At 36.2% G+C, this 24,737-nt stretch overlaps 2 protein-coding genes across 4 annotated transcripts; both read left to right on the top strand.

The window, feature by feature from the left end:
* Positions 1-10,091: 10,091 nt before the first annotated feature.
* LOC142445755 (olfactory receptor 4A5-like) lies at positions 10,092-11,047 on the top strand. Its single transcript, XM_075547676.1, is given in 2 exon segments — positions 10,092-10,971; positions 10,974-11,047. Coding segments are annotated over 2 exon segments (954 nt in total).
* A 10,688-nt stretch (positions 11,048-21,735) lies between these two features.
* On the top strand, positions 21,736-24,446 carry LOC142446549 (olfactory receptor 4A15-like). Of its 3 annotated transcripts, none has more exons than XM_075548301.1 (2): positions 21,736-22,651; positions 24,418-24,446. In XM_075548301.1, the coding sequence occupies exons 1-2, from the start codon at positions 21,742-21,744 to the stop codon at positions 24,444-24,446; spliced, it is 939 nt and encodes a 312-aa protein (XP_075404416.1). In that variant the 5' UTR covers positions 21,736-21,741. The 3 variants fall into 3 exon arrangements, with proteins under 3 accessions (XP_075404416.1, XP_075404415.1, XP_075404414.1); XM_075548300.1 differs by lacking the exon at positions 24,418-24,446 and adding an exon at positions 24,155-24,158 and having other exon boundaries at positions 21,742-22,634; XM_075548299.1 differs by lacking the exon at positions 24,418-24,446 and having other exon boundaries at positions 21,742-22,659.
* Positions 24,447-24,737: the final 291 nt, after the last annotated feature.

Raw genomic sequence — 24,737 nt, 5'->3', positions numbered from 1 at the left:
GCCAAGGGAGAGCATGGCTGAGAAGAGGCTCTGCTATGGACCAAAGAACTTCATCCTCAGAACGCTTGCTGATCCTGGCTTGTGGTGTCTTCCCTAAGGAACTCCACAATTGGGAGTATTGTGTGTGAGTTGTGAGTGGCCGTAGTGGTGGATTATCGCATCCAGCAGAGTGCAGTGGGGAGATGGTTGGTGACAGGTATGGTTGGTTAAGAAGGGTGAGTGGTGGAGGCAAGTGTTGCTTCTGCCTCTCAGAACTCAGCCTTGAGCTGGTGTGGAGTGGGATGCTCCTTCTCCCTGGAATAGCTGTGGGAAGTCAGACATGGTTCCTGTGTCCCACCCCCCAAAAAGGAAAAACAGTAAAGGAGATTATTGAACCAAAAAAAGCACACCTATGTGAAACTAACAACTAACATCATTCTTAAATTGTGAATTCTTTTCTTCTAAGACGGAATAAAATGAGTGTGCCCATTGTGATAGAGGTTCCAGTCATTCCAATAAGTCAAACAAACAAACAAAAATGCCCTAAGCCTAGTCAATAACTTCTAACTCATGACAACTCTATAGGAGAGAGTAGAAATGCTCTTAGGGTTTCTGAGATAATGAATCATTTTAAGGCACAAACAGCCTATATTTCTTCTGGGGAGCAATCGACGGGTTTAAATCTATGATTCTGCTCTTAGCAACCCAACATTTGACCCACTACCCAACCATGGTTCCTTAAAGAAAAAGAAGACATGTAAATTGGAAAAGAATAAGAAAGGTGTTAAAATATGTATTTACAAAAAGTACAATTATCTCAGTGCCATCAATTCAAAGCCAACTCACAGTGACCCCATTGAATAGAACAGAACTGGCCTCTTGGGTTTCTGAAATGGTAACTGTTATGGGAGTGGAAGTCCGGTCTCTCTCCTGTGGAGTGGCTTGTGGCTTCAAGTAGCTCAATGCATATCCACTATGCCACCCCAAAATATTAATATGTCTCAAAAGTGAATTAAACAAGTGCACAGGATACCTTGCCAATGTCTAAAATTTGGCTGTATTTGTATAATAGCAACAAAAATAATTTAAATTGGAATTAAAAAATAGTATACTATATGAAGGAGAGTCAAAACTTATTGCTACCAGACTTTTCATTCATACATACCCATGAGTTTATTCTAAATAAAATCTGTTTAAACATATGCCTGCACACGGATTTCTCTTAGCCCATTAGCCAGCCTCTTAAGAAAATGTCTGAACAAAACGGTGGATTCCAAGGGGATCAGATGGAATTAAATTCAAGCTAGAAAACTCAACTCTTCCCATTTTCCTAGATGCATATTTTGTGGGTCCCTGTTCTGCCTATTGAAACATAGATGTCTGTCACTGTCCCTTCTCTTTTGAGTCACGCCACCTCAGAAAAGGTCTTGAAGGCTGTGCACTACATGTCATTAAGGCTGACCCTGCACGGAGGGGAGCTCTTCCCCGGTTGTATTTGAGTTCGGTCCAGCCTGGGGAACTCATCTTCTGGAGTGACATTTGAAAATGCTATATTGCTGTTCATAAGGTTTTTCAGAGTCCAATTCCACATAAGTGGACTGCCTGTTTCTTCTTCTTTGTCTGTTTTTAGCCTAGAAGGTCTGCTTAAACTTGGCCACCATGGGTACTAATTTTTGCGGGTATTTGAAGTAATAGTGGCAAAGTTTCCAGCATCTACAGCAACATGCAGGCTCCCAGAAGTGACTGGTGGTATAGGGTAAAGGTGGCTATATTAAAATATATTCCTATGCCGTATGGAGGGAGTTCTGGTGGTGTAGTTGGAAGCTTATTGGAAAGTCAGCAGTTAGAAGCCACTCACTGTTCTGAGGGAGAATTATGAGGCTTTCTACTCCCATAAAGATTTACAATCTCAGAAATGCCTAAAGGAGGTTGTATTCTGTTCAATAGAGTCATTCTGAGTTGCTATCGACTTGATGGAAGTGAGGTGTTTTTGGAACTTCAAAATATTCTTGGTGAAATAAGTCCATGATAAAGCATACAAACATTATATGATACCATTTAGAATGGGAAAATGCACAGACACTGAAGATAATCAGTAGCTATAGTGTTCCTTTTGGATTACACCTCAACAAGAAACAGAAAATTCCTCAGCACTGTACCAATACGCCACATCACGATAAGTGGAGAAAAGCTTGACTTTGTCAGGGATTTGATTTTACTTAAATCAGTGATGATTGACCAATGAAGCTGCAGTCAAGAGATGAAAGCAATTTATTACTTTTGGCAAATCTGCCACACAGGAACTTTTTAATTATTAAAAAGCAAAGATATCACTTTGAGGACTACGATGTGCATGACATAAGTTATGGTATATTCAGTCACCTCACACACATGGAAAAACCAGACAATGAATGAGGTAGAAGACCAATTGGTGCCTTTGAAAGAGGATGCTAGAGAAGAATATTACATGTAGGGCTGCCTGAAAAAAAAATCCATCTTGAAAGAAGTACAGCCACGTTGTTTCTTAGAAGCGTAGATGGCAAGACTGTATCTCAGGCATTTGGGACATATTTTCAGGAGGGACCAGTCCCTGGAAAAGTATGCTTGGCAAATGAGGACAATCAGTGAAAGAGAAGACCTTTAATGAGGTGGATTGACCCAGTATCTACAACACGGGATCAAACATAATGATTCTGAGGGCGAGGCAAGGTGGGCAGTATTTCCTTCATGTACAACAGCATAGGTCACTGTGAGGTGGAACGAACTCAATGGGATCCAACAACAACAATTGGTACACAAAGTAATATTTGACAATCTTGCTAACATTTTCATTACCATTTTAGATATAGACTAAGTATAATCCAGAGTGGAATTAAAAAAAATATATATATATATATATATATATATATAAATATTTTTGAAAATAAAGTTCTATTTCAGGATTAACCCATGAATTACCAGAGGGTATAACTACTAGTTCTTTACAATTTCCCTGCAACTATGTATTGACACTGAGTATTTTTTCCTCAAAGTTATTTTAAGAGTCCCCTGCTGTTCCTCTTTGGTGTAGATTCTCCACACATTACTGACTTGGTTTGTTTGTTCTATACATAGTGGTATGTCATTAATCACCTCTATCCTAGTGATTGGTATCATTACTTATTCCAAAGTTATCTTAATGTTTTTGAGCCAATTAATGAAATTTTGATTGATATCTATGTAGCTAATTTTAAACTTTCCTCATAATACATGATTTTTTCCATGACAGCATTCTCTAGCACTGCATTTTTGATAAGCCATTCATCAAGGTATTGCTTTCCCGACCAAAGTGTGAGGATATTAAACATCACCTGTGGATGTGCCAATCACGAGGCAGTGCACTGACTGTGAGGACAAGGTGCTCCCTATATTGTTAAGAGAATTGTAACTATATCTGGCCATTGGACAGACTAACTTTGCCTTATTTGACTAAGATTTTACCATCCATAGAGAGTTACAACCGATTATCATGTTGAATCACAACCTGTTTGAGAACTTATTTTTGGAAATAAAATAATCTCATTTTCTTTAACAGAAAATAAAACTTGTATTAATAACACCCAGCAGGAGAAGTGGGAATTCTCCTTCAGGTTTGTTTACTTCTGAATGTTACACTTATGAGTAAGATACACTTTGTCTGAACTGCGTTCCATGTTGTATGTCTGCATCTACTATTTTATTTTTATTAAGAAGCTTACCCATTACATAAAGGAAACGTATCTTTTTCTTGTTTTTCTATGAAATTTCAGTAGCCTCACAGTAGTTGTTTTTTACACAGTCTGCATCTCACCACTGTTTTAAGGTATTTTCTAATCCCAACTCCTAGTGTTCATCACTGGGTGGCAGTGTTAGACCTCTGTCTAACCTCACCATCTTAACATAGGTGCTTTATAAGCTATTTGAACACTAGGACTCTGGTTATCTGACGCAAACATTAGGAACATACTGTGAACTGTTAAGTAAGGTAATAGAGTAACTTACTTTTAGTAGGATCAAGTTGAAATTGCATCTCACAACATTGTGATATTATGGTAAATAAATCCATGGGGAATAAATGAAGATGTTTCATTTCTCTCCACAAAAATAATGCCTACCATACTTCAAATTCTGAAGATTCATATGGAAATAAAATATATTCAAATTTCAGTTAAATTTTTATTTACACCATAATATAAAAATTAAATGATGTGATACGGGCTAAATACCTCTATTTATATGTATGTATATATACACATACACACTATATATATAGACATACATGCACATATACATTACTTAATTACATTTAGATTTAAGATCAAGATATTTCTGATAGAATTACAGAAAGGTCAATGAAAAACTCTCTGAACTAAAATATTTATTAATTGGCTAACATAAATATAAACTTCAATGTTATGACCAGCCTCAGAGTCAGTTGACAAAATGTATGTTTTTAAAAAAATAAATGATCCATGCAGGCATGTAAAAGTTGAGTTTGAGACAACTGAGTATGAAGTGATTAAGACACATCCTCTTGCATGGACAGATAACTCTTCATGTTAGGGAAACTCAGGAAAGTATTTAAGGTTTGAGAGGTACAGTGTATTCCAGTTGAAGTGCAGCCTGGCGACTTTGCTATGCCAAAAGTCCTCAGCTTCTGAGCCTTAAAGGTACTGGATATCATCCCCCTAACCATCAGTGTGAGGCCTTCCTTGGCTAGAAATAGGGGCAGGCAAGAGAATCTGGACCTGTTTCTCCCTTCATTTTCCATAAATATTATTTCTGAAGATTTCCTAAAATGAAACTCATAAAATGGTTCTTCCCTTTACTTTAGTATTTTTCCGTTACATTGTCCTTCACATTGAGACTTTTAATTACTTGGTTGTTTGCTAAATTTTCTTGGCAAGAATCATGTTATTTTCCTCTAGGGACTGTCTAATGGGAAAAAAAATTACCACCAAAAAACCTGTACAGGAGTAGTTATCTCATTTGAATCTGCTCCAAATACTCTAATAAATGAATGCATAATGAACTTGCATTGTTTTAAAATGATGATGATGTTAAAAATCACAACTATGTCAGCACATGAAAGTGAGAGATATATTTCTGATAGAAGAACTCAATAGGTTTGTCAAAATTCAAGTTCTTTTCCTGGCTGAAGACTGTCTTTTAGTGACATCGTAAGGTGACCAGATTTTAACATTGGTAAAGCGGGACACCTGCGGGACATCACTGATAAAACTCATATCCTGGCGAAATAGCCACATGGCAGCCGAAAACCATATACCCTAGCTTGTTGTGCATTCTTTCCAAAAATTGGGACTTTTTGTTAAAAATCAGGACTGTCCTGCCATCTGGTCACTAGTCCTATAGCTGTTTGCATTGAATGTTTGTTGTTGTTCATAAAGCCTTCATTGTCAGTGAGAATTTATTAAAGCTCCTAATTTTCTTAGCAATATTTGGAGTTGTGAAGGCATTTTTTTTAAATGAGGGTGAAATGGTCTTTGGATGCGCACTGTAAATGCCTGAAAGGCTGAAAAAATTTTACTCCTGTCTGTGAGAAACTCTGTTATTGGTTTCTCCAGGAAGTTAACTGCTAGCATTCACCTAGTTAGGTACAAAGCTTAATGTATGAGTATTATTGTAAAGGTTCAGAGTAAAGGATTTCTATGTTGCTTCATCATAAATGACTAAAAAGACATAAATTCAATTAACTAATTTCTGGATTTTGTGTGTGTGTGTGTTTGTGTTAATAAATAATAGATTTGGGCAGGGTACTTTCCAATAATTTGTTCAGTTTTTACAGTCAAATAAACTTAATTTTGCATTAAATGTGTTTTCCCCCAAACTGAGAATGTACAACTATATACTATCATTGTACAATAAATAGTGATATTATTTTGAAGTGTCTTAATAGTAGTGGCATACATTTGTTTATATACACACTTATCTGAAAATAAAACAAAAACAAAACCCCAACCCTGAGATTATAGAAAAGCTGTGTGGGTGTATGAAATGTGTAGACATTGGAATCTACTTCTAGGCTCATTCATTATGGATTATATAATTCTATGGTTGGAGTATATATAAACCCTATATTACTCTTGATGAAAGAAACACTGATTTTTCAGACTAAGACTAAGAACCAAGAAGTGAATTTTTACAACAATTGACAAAGAACACTCATTGAAAATGTGTATGATGTATTAAAATATAGCTAAAGTCTTATAGATATTTATTTAGCACAATTCCAAGTTTGTAAAACATAGCTGAACCAACTAGATGTCCAACAGGAATTACAAAATTTGGTGACCTTTAGTATTTTGCCTTATGAATGTTTCTTATCCATTTGCCAAATAACAAGATAAACATGTTGTGCATTACAAATAAATCAATAGAGCTGTAATCTTGACTCATGGGATTTGTAACTAACGTATGAATTTGAAATAGAGAATTTAGGCTATCTATAATTTATAGTGTGTCAGGTTGTAATGCATAAATGCCTCTTTGGTCTGGAAGCTTGATATATATTTGAATGGGTGAATATTTAAATTTATGACAGCCTCCATTTTAGTGTATCTATCAAACAGAAACTGATCAGGAAGTATCTTTCCTACGAAACTGTGATCAGGAAGCATCTTTCCTACTGCCATATTGAAAAGGATTATATAATTGCAGTTGTATTGAAGTAGAGAGTTGTCTTTCTGTTACTGTTATTTCAATTTCTATTTTTAAAGCCATGTTAATTTAAAATAGGCAATTTTATCTATATATAGTTAATTGTTTAAATGTCTATTAATATTATTTTTCATTTTTTATAGTATCAACTCTTTGATGACTGGAATTGTAGTGGATAGTTTGCATATGTAATTTTTATATGCATATAATTTAGTTGGCTAGTAGAAGATTTATCCGAGTGTAATCCAGCACTAATTGTTAAGAAGATTAAAGAAACTGGACTCTACATAAAGTAAGTAGTTAAATATAATTAGGTATATGCAATTATATGTCCCTAACTTTTTAACAGCTGTTCCTTTATCAATCTAGCTTAAAAAATGATGTAATGCCTGTGTCTCCCAGGCTAATAAAGTGCTCATTGCAGTTGGTTTCTAAAGGAAAGCTCAAGAATCTGCCCATGTTTCCATTCTCTTTGAAAACCCATTCAATGTAAATGAAGTCAGTTCGTCTTCTTTTGCAGTTTAGTAATTTCAATATTTTTCTTAATATGAACAATCCTAAAGTGTGTGTATATCATCTACTTGTGTATCTATCATCTATCTATCTATCTATCTATCTATCTATCTATCTATCATCTATCTATCTATCTATCTATCTATCTATCATCTATCATCATCTGTCTCTCTACCATCAGTCTTCTTATCTTCTCCCTTTCTTGAGTTTGTCTTTAACTATGGGGCTAGAAAGTCTGAGGAATTAATGCTTTTCTGGTTTTTTGGCTTTTGGATTTTAAGCTATCTTCCTGCCCCCTTTTCCTTCCTTTTTCTTCTCTCCTCTTCTCTCTTCCTTTCCTGTCCTCTTCTCCTTTTGTTTTCTTTTTATTTGTTTTACTCTTTTTTCTAGGTTGGTCTGTGTATATTTGCTATGGTTTTTAAGAAGTTTCTCGAGTAAGTCCAGGGATCCTTAGGAGTTTGAAATTATATCTCAATCTTTCTTTAAAAGAAATCTTTTAGAAAAAGTGTTCTTAAGAGTACTGTCCCTCTTTATCACCTTCTTGCTCCTAATACTTGTGCATATTCATTTCTCTGCATCTTCAGCTGATTTGTCAATTCTTTAATTTTCCACTCTTTAGGTCTGCCTTTAAGGCATGGGCATTTTATTTTTACTTTTTTTTTCAATAGACATACTGTTTTGCTTTTTTTCAACAGACATACTATGATATAACGGATAATGTTTGCAATACCCAGTTATATCATATCTGAAAATGGGTCCAATATTATTTTTATAAGTCACACGCTTATTATTAAATTGACAAAAATCCATATGGTTTGTTCTGATGCAAAGTCTGTACTGGAATATTCAACAGTAATAATGATCATTTATTGATCTTTATCAGGTGCCAGGGCAGAAAGATGTCATTTTCTACTCCCCTAAAGAGACACAGTCTCAAACCCAGAGGGGCACTTTTACCCTGCCCTATCGAGTCACAGTGAGTTGCCCTCCACTTGATGGCAATGACTTTGGGGTTTTGGTTTATCAGGGGCCAGGAAGTGTTCTAGGCATTTTACATTAAAAAAGACATGCATAAAATAAAAGAAGAAGTACGATGTAGGTACAACAACATCCTCATTTTAAAAATTAGGAACTCGAAGCACAAAGAGATCAAAATTGATTATGTTGCCCAAGGTCCCATGGACAGTAGGTGATGCAGGTGGAATTCAATTGCAGGCCGTGTTGCTGCGGAGTAGACATTCTTCTTCACTGTCCTGTGACATCTCTTTAGAGATGTTCTGGGTCTTCCACAGGCACCCATTGAGTGAGAAACTTTCATCATCGTTTGGTCAGTATAACAGCCAAATCTCACTACTAGTATTTTTAAAGTGGCAGTGATGAGCTTGAAAATGGTTGTTTAATTATATATATTAATAGAAATATTTATGTAATTTGGGGTTTCGGCGATAACATCACAGAGTTGGACTTGCAAGAATTGTGATGTGATCTAGTTGTATCCATTTACTTCCCAATGAATGAACTGAGCAAAATTTTGAGAAAATGACTATTATTCTTAACCCCTTACCTTGAGTTTGCCTTCCCCCTTGAGAATGCTCCTTTTTGTAATCTTGACTTTAAGGTTTTAACTTTGACCTCTCTCTGTGCCTACAAACCAAAAAACATCATTACTGCCATTGAGTGAATTCTGACTCACAGCAAACCGATAAGGCAGAGTAGAACTGCCCCTCAGTTTTCCATGGGTATAAATCTGTAAGGGACTAGCAAACCTTAAATCATCCACCCGTGAGTGGCTAGTGATTTTGAAAAGCTGACATTGCTGATAGCAGCCCAACACATACACCATGAAGTCATAAGGGCTCCATTCTCAGTACCTAGAAAGAATATATGAAACTATATTTCACCATCCTCTATCTCTCTTTGTAGCGTCTCCTTTCTGCCCATCTCATGACTCAGGTCATTTAAGTGTTTTGAAAATAATGAAGTCTGAAAAATACTAGTTGATTCTAAGGGGCCTGTTCAATTCAATTCAAATTGCTTAAGATTTAGATGATATTGTAAAGGTACTCATCAGAAAAACCACTGAAGTACTGACTAAATGATAATAGTGTATAGAGATGTGAGATGGGCAAGAAGAAAGTGACAGAAATTGTTCACAAATAAACTGATAGACAATCTGTGACCAAATAATTGTGACATAGACTAATATGCTAAAGACCTTGTAGTTTCCCATACATTTCAAAGGGCAAGTTCTTAAAATTTAATGAGCCAAAAAGACTTCAAATTTATGTTACATGTGAAGCAAGAAGGACTGCACATCTAATAGTGTATTATCATAATATGTAGTGAGTAATTCCTGAAGAGGACATATTTTTAGTGATACACAGATCTCATGTAAAGATACTCACCACTAATTTTATGTCAATTTACTGTCAAAGCCAAATGTTAAAGAACTGGTTATATGTAGTTTACTTACGTATAATTTGTAACTACCACCCGAATAAGTTCATTTAGAACAGAAACTCTTTCTTCTATTTGTCATCAATGACAATTTCCTAAGCACCGACTACTTTAAAAAACAATGATTACACGAATGAATGACTTTTAGGTATCTGAGAAAAATCTGAGTGGGTCTCATCAGAGAAGACTTAGAGAGCATTCAGTTAAGCCCAATCCAATTATCAGAGAAGAAATAGAAATATAAAAGGAAAAAATGCAGTTTTTCAAGAAAAACTCAATGTTCCCAAATATTTATTATGCATAAGCCCCTGCAGATGACTCAGCTGTGAGGAAGTGGTCCATGATATGACTGGCACATCCATAGTGGGCTTCATGATTCCCTGATTGCATTCCAGCTCTTCTCCTCCTGAGTTCCCATCACTGAAGCAGACCTTGTGCATGAGTAAATGAAGAACAATGTGACAGAATTTGTCCTCCTGGGACTCACTCGGGATCCTGAAGGCCAAAAGGCATTATTTGTCTTATTTCTGCTCATCTACATTGTGACAATGGTGGGGAACCTGTTGATTGTCATGACTGTTTTTGCAAGTCCCTCCTTGGACTCCCCCATGTACTTCTTCCTTGCTTATCTGTCATTCATGGATGCTGTTTATTCTACTGCCATTTCCCCCAAAATGATTGCAGACTTACTCTGTGATAAAAAGACAATTTCCTTCCCAGCCTGCATGGGCCAGCTCTTTATCGCACATTTATTTGGTGGTGCTGAAGTCTTTCTTCTGGTGGCAATGGCCTATGATCGCTATGTGGCCATCTGTAAGCCACTGCACTACATGACCATCATGAATCGACAAGTTTGCATCCTGTGGTTGATGGTGGCCTGGGTTGGAGGATTTTTGCACTCTACAGTTCAAATTCTGTTTGTGTATAGACTCCCCTTCTGTGGCCCCAATGTCATCGATCACTTCATTTGTGACATGTACCCCTTATTGGAGCTTGCTTGTACTGACACCTACTTTGTGGGCCTCACTGTGGTTTTCAACGGTGGAGCCATCTGTATGGTCATCTTTATCCTTCTACTAATCTCCTATGGGGTCATCCTAAACTCCCTGAAGACGCACAGTCAAGAAGGGAGGCGCAAAGCCCTGTCGACCTGTAGCTCCCACATCACAGTGCTTGTCCTCTTCTTTGTCCCCTGTATTTTCATGTACGTTCGACCAGTTTCCAACTTTCCCATTGATAAATCTGTGTCTGTGGTTTTTACCATGGTCACGCCTATGTTGAATCCTCTGATATACACCTTGAGAAATTCTGAGATGAAAAATGCCATAGAAAATCTCTGGAGGAAAAAGTTAATCAAAGGCAGAATAAAAATATGCACCCACAACGCAAATACCATTGCTAATGCTAATGCAACACACTTTGATAATACATTATCACAATGAAGCACTTAGTCAGGTCAGTGGATGCTCTAGGAAGGCTTCTCTTTGTACTTGTAAAGGCACTCCAAATGTAGGATAAAGGATTCTTGAGGTTAGAATGAGTACAATGGAGAAATTCTAGAGGATTAAAAAAAGAGTACAGGTAGTTTTCCTGTTATAAATTAAAATATAAAACTAAGCTTACATTGTAATCTTATTTTTACCAATATGTATAGAAATGAGACTTGAACAGTTTATTGAATTTAAAACAGTATAAAATAAGTTACTTCAGAAAGTTTGCTATTGATCAGATTGAGAAAACAGAGTAATATTCAGAAGAAATTTCTGAAATCCAAAAGTGGCTAAAAATATTTCCTGTTCATCATTCTGTTAGCACAATAAATCTCTTTAGCTTTCTTTTGAATTTCTTATTTAATATTACTTCTATTTCTCAATACAACCCAGCATGATTTATTAATATAATAATATACTGATCCTATTTCCAATACATTCTCTAATGGAATATATAAAGTAATTACCAATTTTATCTGGAAAGGAGCCTGTTGCAGTTAGGTTATTCTAACAGTGGCCTTAGATAGAGTTTCCAAGTGTTGTATTGTGTACAATGGCAGCTAGGCTCATTTTTCTCCTAAAGGGCAGCTGGGGATTTGAATGATTGACCTTGCCCTACACTTACCCAACAGAACCACCAGACATCCATATAGCTCAAGCATGACTGAGGAATAAGGACAAAGTAGGAGATTTCACACAACACAATTCTCAGAACCCAATGTATTGTTACAGCAGTCAAATGGCTACACATTTAGACCAATGGTACAGAGTTAAGAATTCAGAAATAACTCTAGGTGGTTCTGAGCAGCAGGTATTTGACAAAGAATCAAATCCATCAGATGAGGAAGAAATTATCTATTTAACAAATTGTTCTATCAAAACTGTGTATCCATTTGTAGAAAAATGAAACAAGGTCTATTTCTTATACCATTCATATAAATAAGCCAGAATGGATCAAAGACATAAATCTCAAACTAAAAACTGTAAAATCATAGATGAAAATATAGGGACCAAAAGGGGTCCCAATATATGGTACAAATAGGCTATCAAACACAACTAACTATACACAAATAGCAAAAGATAAACTAGGTAATGGGGTACTACCAAAAATTAAATATGTGTGTTTCTCAAAAGTCTTCATTAAATGGGTAGAAAGAGAACTTACATACTGGGAAAACATTTTTGGCAAACACAAATCTTACAAGGTTGTAATCTAAAAAATGATGCAAAATGACCAAATTTACAAGAGAGATATCGGAATCTAATTAAAAGGGTTATAAACAGACACTTCACCAAAAAATGCACTCTAGTAGCTAACAAACACTTGAACAGATGCTTGTGATGACTAGACATTAGCGAGATGCAATAAAAACCTCAATGAAATCCCATCCCAGCATGCACTGATTAAAAAACATAAGACAACACATGCTGGTACTATGGTGGTAAGATTGAAACTTTTATGTACTACTAGTGATATTTAAAATAGTACAATCAGCACTTCTTTAAAAAACTGAAAGTAAAAATATCATATAAGCCAGAAATCCATTCTTAAAACAATATGTATATTGTAAAATATAATTCTAAAGAATTAAGAGCCATGGCATAAATAAACGTATGCACACCCATTTTCACTGCAGCATTATTCACAATAGAAAGAATGTAGAAACATCTAGTTGCCCCTCAATAGATGAATAAACTATAGTACTTGTATGTAATGAAATGTTAGACAATAAAAATTAATGAATCTAGAACATCTCCGAACATGGACGAGTCTGGAGAACATTTTATATAGTGAAGTAAGTCAAATTCAAAAAGGAAATATTATATAAAACCCTTATTTTTAAAATGATTATGTGGGAAATATTAGGAAACAAGCCTTTGGTGAGCTCACTCTATCCACAATTCAAGGATGAGAGGAAGGGGTTACTAAACACGGGGCATTGGAGAGATGGGTGTAGCAGATCAAATGCATAAATCTGACTTGAACAGTTAAAAATTGCCATTTGATCTTCCCCTCTGATGCACACTGGACCTGATCGGGTATTCAACATTTTCTTTGCTTTGTTTTGTTTTCGTTTGCTCATATTAGGGTGTATCTCAGAGGTGTTATGTCATCAGAGGTCACCCTCTTGAAGTGGTGTTTTCTGTTTTTTGGTATGTGAAACTCTGGACTGATGAACCTAAAGGGACAGTAAGTAGAATAAGTGTTTTAAGGGGTGGGGGTACAGTGGGGGGGTGCGAGTAAAAGGGAGACAATGTCAAGGGGTCCAGGAAGAAAAAGAATGTTTGGAAACTGATTGTGGTAACAAATGTACAATTCTACTTGACATGATTGAACTGTGGAATGATATAATATATGTATTAGCTCCCAATAAATAAATTTTTAAAAGGAAATTAGACTACCAGGGATGGAAAGGAGGGAAGGTGAAACTAAGGTGATAATAGATGTGTTAATTCTGGTGAAGGGAAATGCAGGACATCATGTGGAGGAATTGATAGTATGACCAGGTAAATGAAGATGCAGTGAGGCATGTAAGAATAAAGGCCAAATATGGTAAATACTATAGCACCCACAATCCTGTAACAATAGTAATAACAAACAATAATTTGTGGGTGGATGTTCAGGCAAATATGTGATGAATCAGTGTGGGAGGTCATATGGGACCACACCAGGGTGAACATTTAGAAATGCTTGCAGAATACAGTAGGGACAGCAATGAAAACATAATCAAATATGTGGTTGTTGGGTTACAATGAGATGTTTATGACTTTTAGAGACCCTCTGGGCAACAGAAGGAAACACTGTCAGATCCTGTGTCATCCTCACAATTGTTCTTATGTTGGACCTCAGTGTTTGTAGACACTATGACAATCCATCTATTCAAGGCCCTTCCCCCTTTTCACTTCCCCTCTACTTTACCAAAAATGTTATTCTTCTCCAAGGATTGGTCTCTCCATCCTAGCCTTTAAGGAGCATTCTGTGGGTACTTTGTCCAAGATTGATGGGTTTGTCCTTTTAGCAGCCCATGGCACTTTCAATATTCTTCACCAGGATCATAATTCTAATACCTCAATTCTTCTTCAGTCTTCTTAATTCAATGTCCAACTTTCAGATGCAAATGCATATGAGACGATTGAAAATACTTTGGCTTGGGACAGACACACCTTAGTCCTTAAAGTACCATTCCTGCTTTGCAACACTTCTAAAGAGGCCTCGTGCTGGCTTACCCAAGGCAATGTGTCTTTTGATCTCCTGACTGCTGCTTCCAAGATTGATTGTGGATCCAAGTGAGATGAAATCCTTGATGGCCTCCATGTTTTCTCCTTGAACTTCTTCCTTCAGGCCCATTCATTTTTGCTCATATGCTAACTGTTGAAATGGTGGAATATCAGTTGTCTTTTTGGTACAGTGACTCTGTGTGTTCTTTCCAGCTCTGTTGGATGCTTCCTGTGTATTTCATCTGCAGAAGCCCACCCTTTGTGTTCTTGAAAGCATTTGCAGTGAACAAGTTGTTGGTCTCATTCTATCATGTGATCGATCTCCAGCTTGAATTCTATCACCAAGACCACATTTTCCAAGTACTGTTCCTTCCTCTTTGTTTCCAACTTTTGTATTCCAATCTCTGATAATTATCACAGTATCTCCATTTATGCTTGTTCCATTTCAGATGGAAGGAGCTGAAGAAAAAATTCAAGTCTTTGATTGCCATATTGAAGGATTCTATAGGCAAAATATTTAGTAAGGCAGGATGTATCAAAAAAAGATGAATGGAATAGGCATTCATTGCACCAAAAAGACTTGGTTGATTTTCAACCATATGATCAAGAATTGATGGTATTGTAGGAAGATGTCCATGCTGAACTGAAGGCATTAGTGAAAATCAAGGCTCTAGGAATTGATGGAATATCAATTGAAATATTTCAGCAAATTGATGATGAGATGGAAGAACTCTCTGTTTTGTCACAAGAACTTTGGAGGACAGCTACCTGACCAACAGACAGGAAGAGGTTCACATTTGTCCCCAACCTAAAGAAAGGCGATTCAACATAGTGCCAAATTATTGAACACCATTAATATCACATGCAGATAAGATTTTGCTAATCTTTATTGACCTTAATTGAAGCTGAATTGAAATAAGCGTGTAGGAGTACATTCGCAGGGTGCAGCCGTGGGAAATGCAAGAGAAATTCTGAAGAGAACGTGGAATGAAGGAGATTCATGCCATCAGATGGATCTTCCCTCAATGAAGACCATATAAGAAGGATTTTGAATTGTGTTTTATTGGGTGTGCAAGAGTGCTTCATTGTGTGGATCATAGTTAGAATTCTGCTTATAAGTGAGGATGCCAAAACTGTTGTGTAATTTGGACATAATCTCAGGAGGGACCAGTCACTTGAAAATGATGCCAAATTTAGTCACTAGAAGGTAAATGTAATAAGAGGAAGACTCCAAGATATGGATTGACCCAATGACTGCAACAATAGGCTCAAGTATTGCAATGATTGTGAGGATATCATAGGATGGGATGGGATTTCCTTCTGTTGCTTATAAGGTTGTTATTAGGTTATAATAGACTTGATAGTTCCACAAAATAAGAACAAATACACTCTTATTTTTCAGAAGCGTGTATGGAGTCATTGATTAATCTATAGATCAATATTATGATTTTTGAACTGGTTCTTGCCAGAGATTTATGATTTCTCATTTTGTCTTAGGAAAAAAGATCCTAAAAAAATTGCCTGCTCACAATGCTAATTTCTTAGGGCAGCTTGAGGTATAGCCAGGATCTTCTTTAAAGTTGTCCCTTGTTCTGAACTCACTCAAAAATGAAAACTTTTTATTATATTTTTATTAGATAATCTAATAAATGAAGACGCACACCCAAGTGCATCTTGTGTTGCTTCCAAAGTCAGGGACGGGAAGGGAGTCATTGGAATGGCTCACTTAACCTGAGCTTTCTCTGGAAATGTTGAGTCTAATAAGAAGGTCGAATGGTGCCCGGTGGTGCAGTGTTCAACCTCCTTTTTGCTGACTGAAAGCTCTTTTGATAGCCCACCAACCATTCTGAAGAGAAAGACATAGTCGTGTACTTCTATAAAGACTGATAGCCTTAGAAATTCTGTGAGACAGTTTTTCTCTGTTCTATAAAGCTGCTATGAATCAGAATTTATTCTCAGGCAATGAATTTGGTTTGGAGTGCAGTAAAAAGAGAGGAGATATATAAAAGATAATCAGAGTCATAATTTCTACTAGTCTCCTTTCTCTTTATTCACATTTCCCAATGGCATTTCCTCCTCTTACACCAACACAGCTCATTGTCACTTGGTATGGAAAGAATAGCTGGTGGCAAGTTCTCTATAAAGAACTGTTTGTTAAGGACTTAAATATTCCCAAGTTATCAATTTGTTTTTGTCTTGGTTCTATACAGTTTCTAGCTACCTCCCTGCCTGAAACTCTTTCTAAGTCAGTGAAGCTCTTTGCTACTTGGATAACGCTGTAACAGAATACAGTGAGTCCTTGGTTGGTGAACTCAGTTCATTCCAAATACACATCCAGACACCAAAATGTTTGATAATGGAATGTAATTTTTTCCATAAGAAATAATGGAAAACTAAATAATTGGTTCTGAGACCCAAAAAAGTACAGTTATAACTTTATGTTTTCCAGGCTTTGGCACAAAGTTAACACTTCCAGGTTGTGGAAATATTCCCAAAAACATCTAAATACAATAAATATAGTACATTATATATCAATACACAGCATGGTAAATAAAATTAACTTAGTTTCCATTTTGTTTTGTTGTTTGAAAACCTGTGGATTTTCAGAATGGTACGCTAACATGTACTTCACTTTAACGCCCCCACCAGCACTCCCATACAAGAAACGTAGAGCGAGTCTATCTTGCATAGGCTTGTGGCTTGGAAATGCCTTTTCCTCTTCAGTAATGAAAGTCTTATTAGACATTCCCCACCCTTCTCCCCCCTCCCAAAAGAGTCCAGTGTCATCATAGCTAAATAGTTGCCCAGGAATGAAACCCTCCGCCCCCAGGTATCTACTAAATTCAGCCATGAGTTTCTCAGTGTTTTTTATTGTGCTCACACTTTCCCAGTGCCTCACTACACTGTACTTGCCTGTTCTCGTTTTGAATTTTTCCAGCCACTCGTGGCTGGCTGTGAAAACTTGGGACAACTCAACATTTTCATTAAATCATTAGGGAGGCTTTTAGCCTTCCTGCATATCATTTTCTCTGACACTCTATCACCATCGAGTTGTCTCTGATTTATCCAAATACAGGAACTTTTCAACCTCTTGGATGGTCTGGGTTCTTTCTTTTTTTTCTTTCCTGTAGTTAATGATTTCACACCTTTCAATACATTAATCACTTTAATCATTACCCCCACCCCCTTGCTCCCCACCCAAATTTGATCATGTCGACTTAGCCACGTATTCTGCTTCCAAATCAGACAAGGATTTCTTTCTTTAACTCTATCGTGGTTCTCCCTGCTTTCCTCTTAGCTTTATTGTTGGTTCCACTACCTTTCTTTGAGCCATGGTTACAATATTTTATGCAAATAAAGCGCAAAAAAGGAGAGAAGCACAAACATGTTAATGCCCTAATAATACAAGCACCATGTGTTTTCTGAGAGAGAGCAGTGCTGACACTGAAGTGGCATCCTTTTGTGTCTGTGGCGAGATGCCACATGTTTCTCAGTCTCAGCCCATAGGGGATTTTTTTCAAGTTGAATTTTCTGTTGGACTATCAAGCGAAGTTATGAACACCAAGCAGATTTTTTCCAAACTTTACAAGCAGTTCCAGCTTGGACTTATTCGACCACCAAGGTATCACTGTACGACAGATTGGTGTCTTAGACAACTGATGGTTATTTTCTCACAGTTCTGGAGACTAAGTCCAGCATCAGGGTGGTGGCTGTCTTGCTTCTTCTGAAGCAGAGAGGGAGAATCTGTTCTTTGCCTCTCTCTTCGCTTCTAATGGCTCCAAGAATTCCTGGGTGGCAACTCCAACCTCGAGTGGCATTCTTTACCTCTCTGTTTCTGTGCATCTTTTCTCTTCATTGGCCAGCACAGCAGTGGTGGCCACCTAACTGGCTGGTGGCCACCCAATTGGTGGATGGCCTCATGTTAGGTAAACTAAGAATATTTTCACACATTCTATTTAAACAGAGTCACTTCCACAGGTAGAAGAGTTAGGACATTAACTTTTCTTTATAGGGAACTACCCTGCATATGTGCTTTTGAATATAATTTCCAACGACTTGTTCTGAAATCTTTATTTTCTTTCATTTTCTGAATGACATCTACAAAGTCAGACTGAAACTTACCAAATGGTTTTGCTTGAAGGTCGTAATTAAGCAAGAGGATATTCACAAACTCCAGTTCTGACCACTGTTCTTCCCTGTGGGTGATTTGACCTCAGGCTGTCCTTTGGTGATTTTTCTCCCCCGAGTTCCCAGGTCTCTAAGTCCTTCTCGATGTGGGCACTATCCTTGTGGCATCTCTGGAGATGTGGAAGCTCCTCTCAGAATTATGATTAATGTCCCAAAGAGTTCAATTATGGTAGAATCACCCTTGGAGTTGCAGGAATTGAATGACTCAACTATATGTATTGCAGTCAAATGTAAATAAGTGTCCACAGAATGTGGCCCTTACTGTGGATAGTGCTTGTTAATAGGAGTATTTAGATGATTAGCTATTTCAGGAATTGAAATGATAGACTCAAAGGATAACTACATATGAACATGAAATTATTATGCATCCTTCGGGCAAACCAAACTTCAACTATGCTGTATGAAGTTAGGCCAGTATAAAGCATTCAGAAGCTGAATGCTGTAAACGCTAGTTCCCTACTTCACTTCTAAATGACAAGCTATAAAATATCCATCTTAGCAATTCACAATTTTTTTGCTTCACAAAATAAACTCTCCTTTAAAACCACATCCTATTTATTTAAAACTTATTTTCAGGACCAAGATTCATGGTTTAAAACCAAGATTCAGACTTTGTTTTTTTGCATGACAGTTTTTGTATTCTTCTTGAAAAGTCCAGTGTTTTATAAAGCACCTTCTTTTACTCCCTCAGTAATCAAGATGGAACAGCCCTGGTGAAGCACATGGAATTGTTTCTTCACGTGGTGATGATGCAGCTACTAGTTTACTCTCTGTGTCAGCAGAGATGGCTTCACTGCCGGAAGCTGTTACCTTTTAAGACCAGAGAAAAGCTACCTCAATGGAGAAGTTGGGTAATAGGACTGTTTGTTGATGCAGGTAACTCTGGAAGTATTTTTATATATAAGAGTCTTCACTGGTTTTGTACATTGCTAAAGTACATGGGCAATGTGATTGGGAAAGTCAAAATTTTAATATTCTTCTAAGTGATTATGATCATCATGCATATTAGAAATACTTTGTGACCAGTAAAATGTATGAGAATTGACTATATTTTGTAATATAATTTTGGATTTGTCCATGCTATAAAAATCCAGAATATGTCTCCTTTCTCTAAGATTAGTGTTCTTAGAAATGAGTTCAAGTGTAACTTATAATATTTCAATATTAAATGTGGGTATTTTAGTGGCCAGGTATTTGTGAATACCAATCTTACATCAATTGTAGTGTCCTCTAAGTTTTGTTTGCTAATCTTTTTTGATTATTAGAATTGCGTTAGCCTGCATAAACCTTGATTAGTTGTCTTTCAAGAATATAAGGAGATGTTATTTAAATAAGCAAGCTGTTATTTCAGTCCATAGGAATAATAGGCAGTATAAGAACAGGATTGTAACTGTTTATTGTGAAGAAGTTTGTATGTAGGATGGAGTTGTTTGCTTAAAATAGATGTGAAGTTGGTGATTAGATTATTTAAGCAATTGACCTTTTATAGTGTATACATGTGTGGACAGAGCAATGCAAAACAGAGGAAAATTGGTGATGTTGGAAATGGAAGAAATTATTCCATGAGCAATGTTTTGAGTGTAATAGGGAGAATAGGATCTAGTGCACATGCAGAGTGCTTAGCCATAGTTAGAACCCAGGATAATTCATGCAACGTTATGAGGTCAGGTAGAATTAGGAAGGTAGATATGGAAATCAACATCAATAGAAACTTAGTATCTGCATGTTATTACTGAAAATGCTAAAGACATTGCAGGACTGGTGAATATTAATTATATATATATATATATTTGTAGATATGTAGTTTTGTTTTCTTTTCATTGAAACCTCCCTTCACATAATTTTTATCATTTTATGTATAACAGAAGCAGAGATATAAATTGTTTGTAACAAAATCAAAAATATCATTCCATATTCTTCCATGCTCATATAAGCATATGCAAATATTTATAATCATAGTTTCACTTGTTTAATAGTATCTTGGTGAAATAATATCTTGTTGAGATCTCTGAAACAGAAGTATAGGTCTGATTCATTCTCAATAGTTTTTTGTTTGCATGTTTTATAATACATACAACCCTTTCTCTTATGATGGAATCTACTTTAAATTTTTCTTCTTTTATTTTGTTATTTAAAGCTTTATAAATCACACAGTCATTGATAGGACTATGTCTTTGTCACTTATCATTAACACTTTAAACCCTTTTTTTTGGCCGGCGAATAGGAATAAAGTGAAATTTGTTATTTTATTTTGCATTTTGCTATGTACAGGAGAGTTTCAGCCTTCTCTGATATATTTGATGACCCCTTACCCCAGTGGCTTTCAATCTGTGGATCATGACCCTTTTGGGGGTCGAAGGATCCTTTCACAGGTGTCACCTGATTCATAACAGTAGCAAAACTACAGTGATGAAGTAGCAACAAAAATAATTTTATGGTTGGGAGGTCACCACAACTTGAGGAACTGTATGAAAGGGTCACGGCATTAGGAAGGTTGAGAACCACTGTCCTAGACATACTTTTTCTGTAACTTTCATTTATATCCTTTGCTCATGTCCCTGTTAGTTGTTTTTTTGCTGCCTAGCTAGATAGAACTCTTCATCAGTTTTATATTGTAACCTTATGTTTATCTTCTAAAATGTAAATGATTTTCCAAACTTATTATTATTTCTTTGACTGTGTTTATTGTACCTTTAACAATCCTTAAAATTTTTTCAATTGTAAGATATGTCTAGTTTTTACTTCAGTTGTTACTTAAGAAAATTCTTCCATTTCTACAATGTCCAAAATCATTTCTTTTACTAACTGAAAGTAAATATGAGGTAAATCTTACTTTATTTCAACATTACATTTTTATTTCTAATTTAATTGCATTTATAATATTAATTATATGTTCAATATTATTTACTTTCAGATAAAAGGTTAGCATACCAGGCCCATGTATTTAATAATCTGTCTTTTCCTCATGTATGTTTCTAATTTGTTTCCCCATTAGTGCATACATTCACTGAGGTTAGGGGCAATCTTTAATCAGACTTGCATGCTTATAACTTTGGATAGTGTTGGAAAATAGTAAATCAAAGTTGTCATTCATTGAATGAATAAATAAATAATCTTAAGATTGTTAATCGTTACCAGTAATCATTATACTTACAGGTTTATAAGTCCTGAAGTCAGACCTAAGGACACAGAAGAGCATATGGAACCAAGGAACAATGTGACTGAGTTCATCCTCTTGGGGCTCACCCAGAGCCTTCAAGTTCAGAAAATATTATTTGTTGTGTTCTTGCTCATGTACATTGTCACAATGATGGGCAACCTCCTCATTGTTGTGACTGTGGTGGTCAGTGCAACCTTGAATGCCCCGATGTACTTCTTTCTTGGTTACTTATCATTTATAGATGCTGTTTATTCCACTGCAGTTACCCCAAATATGATTATAAACTTACTCCATAAGAAGAAAACCATTTCTTTTAAAGGTTGTATGATTCAGCTTTTTATAGGACACTTCTTTGGTGGTGCTGAGATTTCACTTCTGGTGGTCATGGCCTATGACAGCTACGTGGCTATTTGCAAGCCCCTGCATTATATGACCACAATGAGTCAACGGGTGTGTATTCTGCTACTGCTGTTGGCCTGGGTTGGAGGTTTTATGCATGCTGTAGTTCAGCTTCTCTTTGTTTACAACCTTCCCTTCTGTGGCCCCAATGTCATAGACCACATCCTCTGTGACATGTACCCCTTGTTAAAACTTGCCTGCACTGACACCTATGTCATAGGTCTCACGGTGGTTGCCAATGATGGGGCGATATGTGTGGTCATCTTTTTGCTATTATTCATTTCATATGGAGTCCTTCTGAACTCCCTAACGAGCCTTGGTCAGGAGGGGAGGCGCAAAGCCCTGTCCACCTGTGGCTCCCACATCACTGTGGTGGTCCTCTTCTTTGTCCCTTGTATTGGCATGTATGTGAGAATTCCTTCCTCCTTGCCCATGGATAAATCTTTGACTGTATTTTGCACTGTTATCACCCCTTTGTTGAACCCTTTAATTTATACTCTGAGAAATGCAGAGATGAAAAGTGCAATGAAGAAGCTCTGGATCACAAAGTGCAAATAAGTTGAGAAACAATTGCACTCCTACTTACAGTGAAGATGTACTCCTTCCAAAAAGCCCCATATAATCAATTAATTGTAATATAATTTTCACAGCATTAAATAATCTGTAAATGAGAAAAATTTTGTACATCCTTGTATTGGTATATTTTATTAAAAATGCAGTTTCTAGATGTTCACTCTATGGCATAAAATATGTTTATTTTTTCTAGTATAAAATTATTCTTTTGAAACTAAAGATTTATATTTTATGTGGTGAGTTATGCTACAGTTAATACCAGTAATTTATGTTAGCTGACGGAACATTTTGTCATGTCTCTGTCCTAAATAAAGTTAATGCTTTTTTCAGAATTAATCCCTCTCATTATAAATTGTATTGCAATAGAATAGGAGATGATTCATTGATCCCCACATAAGGACAGTCCATGTGAATATTCCAATTGTATGAGTTTTGTATCAGTAAGGTATAATATTCGTGAGGACAGTAGTTTTCTTATCTTGCTGGGGAAGAAGCAGGCCTCAGAATTGTCATAGCAATCATCCAGTTGCGGTTGGATCAAGTTCAAGTTTCTGTGACTCCTTGTAGAGCATAGCAGAATTTTTTTCCTTTGGATATTAATGAAGGTTATTTTTCAGAAAGATATATACAGGACTCCTTCTATTTCTTAGTTTACTTGAACACCCAAACTTTGCATATGTAGATGAGTGATTAAACATGCAGCACCTTGGAAAACTTATATATTAATAATAAAAAAGGTAAATATAGAAAAAGAATCTAAATGATTAAGGTGATAGGGAGAAAAGTAAGTAAATCTTATCCACTTTCCCAGTTGGGAAATGTGATCTGTTTAGACAGAGCAGCTTTGGAGGGAATTATATTTTCATAAAGACTCAGGTTCAATTAATAGGTTAAAATATCTGTTAATATCTTTGTTAGTTTTAAATATAGCCATCTTTTTCTTTCTAAAATATGTCTCATAGCTTTCTAATGGGACCCAGTTCTTGCTTCTCATAATTAAAATTGGGAATATATAATAACTAATGAATTCAATTATACAGGGCTGAACTGGACACTGCATTATATTGCATGGTTTCATTGTCAATAATGATGCTGATATGTTATTCTGTTTCCAATATCCAATCTCTTCCTCTGGGAATACAGTGTTTTAGATAATGAAGGAATTAGAATATATTGTTATATTTAACAAATTCTCATTCTTAAATTATGCTGAACATTTCTATTTCAATTAGGCTTAAAATAAATATTACTTTCCTCTAATACTTCAGGAAACATATACATTCAAATACATTCACGATTTCTGTTTCCTCTATGAGCCTGTTTTTATGGGGTGGCAAAGGATATGGGAGAATAGGCTGTTTACACTAGTAAAGTATGTATTGTATAAGGGCAAGTAAAAAATAATTCTACTAAGCTTACAGTTCAGACATACATTTTCCCCCAAACAAATCATATTTAAACATGGCTTTGCAATAAGCAGATGATGCAGACAAATTTTCTCCATAGTGCACTTGTCTTGATCTCATTCACTACCATTGAGTTGATTTCTACTTATTTTGACCCTACTGGACAAAGTAGAATCGCCACTGAGGGCTTCTAAGGTGGTAAATATATATGGGAGCAGAAAGCCCCATCTTTTCCCTTAAAAGCAGCTGGTGGATTAATACTTCTGACTTTGTGGTTTGCAGCCCAACATGTAAGCTACTAGCCCACCAGGATCCCTACATTAAACTCAAAGCAAAGCAAACTCATTACTCTCAGGTTTATTCTGACTCAAACTGACCACAACGGACAAAGTATAACTGTCCCTACATTTTTCCAAAATGGCAAACCTTATGGAGGTAGAAAGCTTTATGTTTCCCCAGTGGCTTACAGACATCTGACCGTGAGGTTAGCTGCCCAACATGTCCTCTAACCTACTATGCCAGCAGAGCTCCTTACTTAGGGCTTCTTAAAAATAAAAGTATATTTTTTCTGCCATGTTGATTTTGTGGTGAGAGAGAATATCACATTTTTAACAAAACCCAGGTGGACATCTTCCAAGCTATTATAGCTTTGCAACA

This window comes from Tenrec ecaudatus, chromosome 4, assembly GCF_050624435.1.
Source record: "Tenrec ecaudatus isolate mTenEca1 chromosome 4, mTenEca1.hap1, whole genome shotgun sequence".
Taxonomy (NCBI): Eukaryota; Metazoa; Chordata; class Mammalia; order Afrosoricida; family Tenrecidae; genus Tenrec; species Tenrec ecaudatus.
The sequence above is the reverse complement of the archived record's forward strand: the minus strand, read 5'-3'. Positions and strand labels throughout refer to the sequence as shown.

Excerpts from the sequence above, each read along its gene's own strand:
- LOC142446549 (XM_075548301.1), top strand. The coding sequence starts at position 21,742 with ATGGAACCAAGGAACAATGTGACTGAGTTCATCCTCTTGGGGCTCACC. Across the intron at positions 22,652-24,417 it reads GAAGCTCTGGATCACAAAGT|CAAACTCATTACTCTCAGGT; the intron begins GCAAATAAGTTG and ends CTCAAAGCAAAG.